Source organism: Callionymus lyra, chromosome 16 (genome assembly GCF_982586985.1).
Source record: "Callionymus lyra chromosome 16, fCalLyr1.hap1.1, whole genome shotgun sequence".
Lineage (NCBI taxonomy): Eukaryota > Metazoa > Chordata > Actinopteri > Syngnathiformes > Callionymidae > Callionymus > Callionymus lyra.
The window spans coordinates 23,921,796-23,930,875 of record NC_141833.1 but is presented as its reverse complement, the minus strand read 5'-3'; the positions used below and the strand labels follow the sequence as shown (position 1 = coordinate 23,930,875).

The window sequence follows — 9,080 nt, the reverse complement described above, 5'->3', positions numbered from 1 at the left end:
TCAAAGCCGCGAGTCTGACTTGAATAAACCAATTAACTTATTGATCAGTCGGAGCCTCGACCAATCAACACACAGTCCTGATGACTCACATGATCAAAGGAGACACAACAACAACACACACTGGCGAGTGTAAATGTGTGTGTGTGACGTCTCCCTGGAAGTAATGAGAACAAACACACAAACACACACAACACACTTATAAAATAAACATTTATTTAAAGGAAATAATGAACATTTCAAATACACATAAGAAATTAACTCTCATTAAAATAGATCCAAACAAATAAAAATATTCAACAACATGTTTGAAAATTGTGTCATTTTATTATAATGAATAATTTATTTTATCCTTTACTTTGTTAAACATATTAGTTTGAAACATTGTTTAAATAAAAACGTAATAATTTGAATATTTATGGTTAAAAAATAATCATTTTCTTAAAAATCTTCAGTTGTTTTTGTCAGATATTCGTTCTTGAATCAAACTCTTGTTAAATATATAAATATATGTTTCAGTTTATTCTCGTTTTTACACGTTTTCACCGTTTTTTCTTCTGTTCGAACGTGTTTTATAACGAGATTCACATGAACCGCGTTTATTTACTTTACATATATTCGTTATAAATGAACAAAACTTTATTTTATCTACGAATATTATTCATTTGAATGTTTCGATACCATTTTTCTTGCATGTTTTGTTTCGGATTTTATCTGAAAATATTATTTTTCTCTTAATTTGCTTCGATTTCTAGTTAAAATATCGAACATTTTTTTAAAGTATTTTTTTCTTTAGACGCGAAATTACATTTTTTTTACTTTATTAACGCGGGAAATGTCGCTGAAGTTCTACAAAAATAACGATTTAAAGTCACAAACTCGACCTACGATGATTCTTCTCGACGAAATATTAACGAATAAAACACAAACTTCAAAAAAATATATTTTAAATCGAGTTAAAAACGATCGTTTGTCTCGCGCGTGTTTTGAAGAAATCAAGGCTTCGGGCCTGAAGTGAATAAAGTGAATAAAAGTAAATAAAATAAATGATATATCGTGAACATCAGGAGCTGCGGGTGGAGAGCATGAAGCAGTGATGGGAGGAGGTCACAGGAGGAGGTCACAGGAGGAGGTCACAGGCTCGCACCCCCATCGCGTCCACGCTGCTCTCGCGGCTCCTGATTGGTCGCCGCGCCTCCGCCGCAGCACCTCCTCTCTAAAGCCGCGGATCCGCCGCTCGACGCGCACTTTACCTCCGGAGGAGCAGCAGAGACGAGCAGAGCCGAGCAGCTGATGGCAGCGAACTAGCAGGTAACACCCGAGACCCTCCTGACCCGCTGGACCCGCATCTGGCGCAGGAACGCGTCGCAGATCCAGGGATTATTTCTTTGATCGGCGCGTCTGTGACTCTTATCTTCTTATCAAACACTTATCTCTGTCTCTGGGAGACATATTTCGTTTCCTATCGAGTGTGTGATTGAAGGTTGTGTGTATGTGTGTGTGTGTGTGTGTGTGTGTGTGTGTGAGACGAGCTGACGCGGAAGGATCCACAGTTTCTCTCGCGGATTATTATTCTCAGGAATCCTCATCGTGGAAACGACGAAACTTTAGGAGATGTTTGGGAGGAAATGCGAGTGAAAGTTGATGCGATGATAGAAACATGAGGTTTGAAGTCAAATATAAAAGTATTTAAACTTCATAAAGTGACAGATGATCGTGACATCATCACGCGCGGATTCATTTGACAGTTTCGTTTTCAAATCATTGATTTAATCAGAAATATATTCTTTAAATATATTCTCTTTATTGAACGAGGTTTAAACAAATATTATAATAACTTAAAGTATTTCATGTATTTAAGATTTTAACTTTTAACACGTGATTCGTTTAATGTTATAATCATTTTAAGACACAGATTTGAATCATCTTTTTTTCTCAAGATTCATTTTTGACGCATTTTTAAAAAATATATTAGAAGATTTTAATTTTTATCTCCACGACCTTTTTAATAAAAACTAAATTAAACTCGTTTGAAGGTCAAACGACGACACATCGAAACAAGAAAGTTTCTCAACGAACATTTTGATTCATTTTCTATTTTCATTTAGTTTAAATTCTTGAATTTTTGGCAACAGAAAACAGAAACGCACGCACGCGCGCGCGCGGGTTGAATTGAAAAGTAAATTCATTTATTTGTATTTTAAACTTTGACTATTTTAACATAATGAATAAATCAATAAAAAGTGATGAGTTGTAAAAACGTATTTATTCGATCTTATGATTAATATGTGGATTGAAGTGATGACGCGGCTTTTATTTGACGTCACGAGCCCCATAAATAAATCAAATATACAAACATTATTTTTTACTAGTTTTTAATGTTCCGTTTGATTTCGGATTATCTTTCGTTTAATGTCGCATGTTTTCCGTGTTTTTTAAATGTATATTTCTGTGAGGAAAACTTTATTTTGTGTTCATTTATTATTATTATTATTCACACGTTTAATTTGACATTTATTTTGTTTTCATTCATTATTTTCGTTACATTTAATGGAACTTTCTTGCATTAATTCGTCAAATATAAGTATTTACTCGTTAATAAAACGTGATGATTCAATGAAAAAAGTTTTGTTGTTTTCTCTTCTGACCTCTGACCTCTGACGTTGTGTTCAGGGACCCCCTGAGATTTTTCGTGACCCCCCCGGTGTATGGAAAGAGTCCTGGATGGACGTGGGCGATAACGGCTGGTCCATGGTCAAGCGCGAAGTGTCCAGCAGCCCAGGTTCGCCGGCTGACCACTACCTGAGCGGAGAGGGTCGGCGCAGCGACGGCCACACGCCGGACGAGCTGCACGACCCGCTGCACGCCCGGGCCCTACACTCCTATGTGCCCTTCGGACACAACCCGCTGACCCCGGCCGAGGACCTGCCCCTCTTCACGGACCTGGACCAGGGCGGCAAGCTGGTCCTGACGGGCGGCTGCAAGACGGGCCTCCTGGTGGACCCGGCAGACATGTACCAGACCCTGGCCATCGCCGCCGCCCAGGGCCAGACCGGGTACGAGTCCTCGCCCGGGGGCTACCTGCACTCCAACACCAACTCCCCGGTCTACGTGCCCAGCACCCGGGTGGGCTCCATGATCCCCTCGCTGTCCTACTCCGGGCAGCCGGCTCATCCGGGTCACTCGGTCTGGTCCCAGGCCAGCGCGGCCCCCGAGAGCCCCTCGTACGGCGCCGGGAGCCCCCACACCTCCAGCCGCTTCCACTACCCCCCCAGCCCGCCCCTGAACAACGTGTCCGGCCGGGACCTGAACTACGGCAACTCTCTGAGCCGGGACCAGTACGGTCTGACCCGACCCCTGACCGGACCTTACCCGAGCCCCTACTCGCCCTACGTGGCCCCGCAGCTCTCGCAGCTGTCCTCGCCCTGGACCGGCGGCGCTTTCGAGAACACCATGCTGCACACCCTGCAGAGCCGAGGGGCCCCCCTGATCCGGGGTCCCAACGGAGGTGAGACACCCACTGATCTAAGACCTGTTTCAGGATCTGAAACTGCAGCAGGAAAATGAATCGACTTGAAAATAACGTCAAATTATTAATAAGTTAAAAGTAAATATTAAGACATTTAACAACATTTAAATAATAATATTAAATATTTCTTAGTTACTTCACGACAACCTTCAACTGTTTCTCTTCGTGTGTTTCTTCCATCACACGATTAACAATTACATTATTTATTATTCATTTATTATTGTTATATTAACTTTACTTTAATTCAAACCCTTCATGATCCAGACAAAAGCAGTCGAACACAGAGCTCTCGATCAAATACTAACTCAGGGGTCACTGAGTCGTTAAAAAAAAAACAGGTCAGAAGAAGTTTCGACATGAAGAAAAAATCTATTGAACAAAATGGATGTTTGTTTTCTGCTGCCCTGGACTGGACCCGTGACCGGTCCAGCTCCGGGTCACAGGTCCATGAATCATTATTTTAAACAGCTTAAAAAAAAAACTAAAATACATTAATAGACTTCATAAAGAAAGTTATTAAAAAATGAATAGTGTAAACTAGATCAGAATAAACGTACTTAGATTAAAATAAATGTACATTTAAAATATAAAAACAGTGAAAACATGATGCATTATTTAAGATAAATGTCTTTGCACATGTTGGTGTAATTCTATTTAAAACAAATGTTGTAAATGTTTAAGATTCATTAAAGGAATAAAGTTTTACGCAAAAAAACGATTTTACGTGAGATTAAAGTATCATTTTAAGACAGAAACGATGTTTTATTCTTGATCGCGTGTTTATATTCAGTATTATTGTAACAGATCTACTGACAGTGATGCTAAGATACACATTAAACGTGTTTTTCTCCTCAGTCGCAGATATTCTGGACGACATGGGCGAGAGCCGCGAGTGCGTGAACTGCGGATCCATCTCGACGCCGCTGTGGAGACGCGACGGAACCGGACACTTTCTGTGTAACGCGTGCGGCCTTTACAGCAAGATGAACGGCTTGAGTCGACCTCTGATCAAACCGCAGAAGAGAACCGTGAGTTTGAAACACGTTTAAAACACGAGTTAAATTAATAAATAAAACACGTTCACGGCATTTAATGAAGGTTATTTCATATCTGAACGTTTGAAAATACAGTCGCTTTACTTGATATGAATTTAAAAAACGGAATAAAATACCGTAAAATATATTATTTGATTCTCATGAAACACATTTTGTTTAAAATATAATTTATATTATCGACTCAAACGCGAACAATGTTAAATCATATCCGAGGCCTCACATCTGTTCGCTGCTTGATAAATATCACAACTAAACACTTTATTTTTATTTCCACATATAAACCACGTCATTGTCAAACTTTAAAATAAGAAAATTAAATTTAACTTTTACCTCATGTTTCGGTGACTTTGCCGTCGTCTGTCGCAAATGTGTTGCGTTTAAAACTGCCGTAGACGAATAAACGTTAACTTTTAATTTCCAATGTTGCGTTTAAAAATAATAACAACGAGGATGCAAATCGTTTAATTTTATTTTAAATTTAAGTATAAAGATTAATGATTAGTAAAATAAATGTTAAGTACGTACACGGAGATTTACAATAATATTGTAAGATTTATTGAACGCATCACTGCGCCATTAAAAAAACATTTACGACATGTCGTAGTTATAAAATAACAAACTATCTCTGTTGTTTATCACTTAAAAGTGAAGTTTGTAACACAGTTGTATTTCTTTTTAATCTTAAAGTTATTATAAATTGTAGATCATTTAAAGGTTTGTAACTTTTGACGTCTGTCTTCAGTCCACGTCCAGGAGGATCGGCCTGTCCTGCGCCAACTGTCAGACCAGCACCACCACACTCTGGCGGAGGAACGCCGAGGGCGAGCCGGTGTGTAACGCCTGCGGACTCTACACGAAGCTGCACGGGGTGAGTTGATCAGCCTGATCGATCCTCGATGATCGATCCTGGATCCTGATGATCAGTGACTAACACGAGCCTCTCCAGGTCCCTCGACCTCTGGCCATGAAGAAAGAAGGGATCCAGACCCGCAAGAGAAAACCCAAGACTCAGAATAAAAGCAAAGGATCGTCCGGTGAGTTCAGTGACCTGAAGAATATATGATTGTTGACACTTTTATTGAAGTTCTTCAATGATTCCAGGAAACAACAACAGCTCTGTCTCCATGACTCCAACCTCCACGTCTTCATCCAACTCTGAGGACTGTTCCAAGACCAGCTCGCCCTCCGCCCAGGTGCCCGGGGTGAGTGTTGTTATATATTATTGTGTTATTATGAGTGTTGTTATATATGATTGTGTTATTATGAGTGTTATTATATATTATTGTGTTATTATGAGTGTTGTTATATATGGTGTTATTATGAGTGTTATTATATATGTATTATTATAAGTGTTATTATATATTATTGTGTTATTATAAGTGTTATTATATATTATTGTGTTATTATAAGTGTTATTATATTATTGTATTATTATAAGTATTATTATGATCTTAAAAAATAACAATAGTTGGCATTAGATATAAATGAATCCCTCGGGAAAATTCAATTTGGAAATTAGTGAAGAATTTAAATAGAATGTGGTGTAAACTTTATATATTTAAATTAAGTGAGGTTTCATAGAATATGTTTTTAGAAGTTTTGTCTCCCAACGGTTTCATGATGATCTAGAAATAGTTGTTAAACAAAAGTTTAATTTTGGTAAAACTTGACTAGTCCTCATGGATTCATCATTTTTTCGGCTGAACAAACGATGTGTGACAGTGTTGCTCACTGGTTGTCATGACGATGTGTAACGGTGTTGCTCACTGGTTGTCATGACGATGTGTGACGGTGTTGCTCACTGGTTGTCATGACGATGTGTAACGGTGTTGCTCACTGGTTGTCATGACGATGTGTGACGGTGTTGCTCACGGGTTGTCATGACAATGTGTGACGGTGTTGCTCACGGGTTGTCATGACAATGTGTGACGGTGTTGCTCACGGGTTGTCATGACAATGTGTGACGGTGTTGCTCACGGGTTGTCATGGCGATGTGTGACGGTGTTGCTCACTGGTTGTTATGGCGATGTATGACACTATTGCTCCCTGGTTGTCATGGCGATGTTGCTGACGGTTGTCATGACGATGTGTTGCAGGTGAGTTCCTCCGTGATGTCCAGCTCTGGCGACGGACCCGGCTCGGACCCGGTGGGGAAGTTCCCGGGTCAGGACAGCTTGTACTCCAGCGTGGGAATGTCCCAGTCGGCGGACGTGGTGAGAGGCGAGCCCTGGTGCGCGATGGCTCTGGCCTGAACCCGGACGGACTCTTGTGCTGCTTCACGGAAGTATTTGGGAGAAAAGTTTGATGGAACCAGGACGACCTTCGCTCGCCGCAACATCGGCAAAATATGGATTTAAGTTCGGGCGAAGAGGAGCTCCTGGACAGGAGGCCGGACCCGCCGCGCTCCCGCCGTCTCTCCGCCGACGGACTCCGGTCCGATCGAGCCTTCGTGTAAATAAGATCGGATTCAAGTGCTTCACGAGTCTTCAGGACAACTTCTCCCACAACTGGAATCACGACGTTTATCAATCAAAGCTAAAGATAAATATTTATAAATTCAAGTTTAAAAACCAGACGATGATTGTAACGAAGTATAGAGTAGAAGCTTTTTTAATTCTTTCTAAGTGTTTCTAGAACGAAGTGTCGAACCGACGCTCACAGCTCTTATGTGACTGAACTATTATGGTTTAAACAGGGTATCCATGACGACGACATCGAGTGTTCTTAACCAATCGCATCCTTCCGTCTTCACGCTGGATATTGTGGTACTTTTCTCCGTGTGTTGAACTGAAAACATGTTGACAAAGAAGTTAAAGAAGCACAAACTGGATTCTGACTGAAAATCTCCGACATTTCTGGATCAACTTTTCATATTCCTGGACTTATTTATTTTTTCAACTATAATGTTTTTGCATTGTTTTAACTTTTGTCGTTTTTCTCTGAAACATTTAAAAAAAATATTTTTATTTAAATCCAGTCCAATAAATTGATTTGGTGACATAAATGACAAAATATTCTTCCTGTTTTCTGCAAAAGGTGGATCAAATATGATGAATTACAGGAAAAACAAACAAGAAAAGAAGATAAAGTTGTTAATAAATTAACATTTTGAGGTTGAAGTTTGCAAATTTCTTTTGGATTTTGTATCTTTTTCCTGAGGCAATAAATGCTATATTAGCTTAGCAGCTACATGCTAGCTAGCACATAAAAAAAAAAAAAAAAAAATAGAATTCACTATTGTTTCTGTTTATGATTTTTCCCCATGAAATCAATGAATGAATAAAACACATTCTCTTTGTGTACAAGTGTGCGACCAGGTGATGCAAATGTCAGTCAATTTGAATTTGTTTAAAAGTTTAATAATTAATAACTGATTAATTTAATAATTTAATAACTCATTTTTTAATAGTTCGCCAACTGCTACACTTTAAAGTATATATAGTATATTTTAGTGAGTATTGTTTTGATTGTACAAATGACTTACTTGCTTACACTGTTTTTTAAAAAGTAGTAATTTTGCCTTAAAATGTTTTGTTTTTGTGCAAGAATTTGACAATTTTCCAAAGTTAGCGTCTGTTGTAGCATTATATGCTAACCATTGTATACACGCTAACATTTTGACAATCATCCTACTTCTGACACCATCTGGCTAAAACAGCATTTGATGTCTGTGATTGACATGTCTATTAGCTTGAAATGCTAATATTCTCGTCTAATGCGCCGCGTCGTCAAGCTAACGGACCGGGCTCAGAAAGGGGCGGAGTCGAGCGTGTTTGCACAGACGTGTTGAACAGATTATCGCGTCTTTAAAAACAAACGACTGTAAACTTGACAAACACAAGACGTTCAGCTGAACATCTGTCGCCTCGGGTTCTTTTATCGCTACATGCTAATGCTAGTCCGCCTCGTTAAAAAGTTAAAAAACCCTCAATAGTTTCTTCTGGACGCCGGAGTTGAAGGCGCTAGCTCGACTGGCTAGCGCTCTCTAGCGCCCCCCTGCCTCGACCGACGGATTTACGACCCGCGTGACGACGGGTTGTTTGGTCTTCATTCACGTCTTGATCCCTTCATGAGCAGAACTTCTCCGTGTCCTCTTGAACCAGCGACTCCAAGTACCTGTCTCCATGTTTACTGCTGCCGACATGAAACGTTCTCCGAGGATTTATGCGTCGACTCGTCCGTCGCCGGTGATTTAGTGACGCAGCGGCGAGGAATGTGCGGGCGAGTCCGGCCTCGGATCATTAGAACCCTTGTAGCTCGTGTCTCGCCGTCATCAGAGTTACTGCGGCGGGATTTGTTCACCATGATGGACTCATATTTATGGGCTGCTGGATTTATGGAGGGTTGCTGGTTCGAAGCCCGGGGAGTGGAATCCAAACATGGATCCTCCCTCGTGATGATGAACCCAGGAGGTGTGAGGAGACGCTCCGGGTGGAAAGTCCTGCTCGAGTCAACAGAGGGCGGCCGGTGCGACCCGAGGCGCCCGGTGCGACCCGAGG

The 9,080-nt window shown here is 40.5% G+C and overlaps 1 protein-coding gene across 1 annotated transcript; it reads left to right on the top strand.

Moving 5' to 3' along the window:
• Positions 1–1,256: 1,256 nt before the first annotated feature.
• gata6 (GATA binding protein 6) lies at positions 1,257–7,834 on the top strand. Its single transcript, XM_087811094.1, has 7 exons — positions 1,257–1,308; positions 2,671–3,505; positions 4,382–4,554; positions 5,324–5,449; positions 5,528–5,615; positions 5,683–5,783; positions 6,678–7,834. The coding sequence occupies exons 2-7, from the start codon at positions 2,722–2,724 to the stop codon at positions 6,831–6,833; spliced, it is 1,428 nt and encodes a 475-aa protein (XP_087667220.1). The 5' UTR covers positions 1,257–1,308; positions 2,671–2,721; the 3' UTR covers positions 6,834–7,834.
• The last annotated feature ends 1,246 nt before the right edge of the window (positions 7,835–9,080 follow it).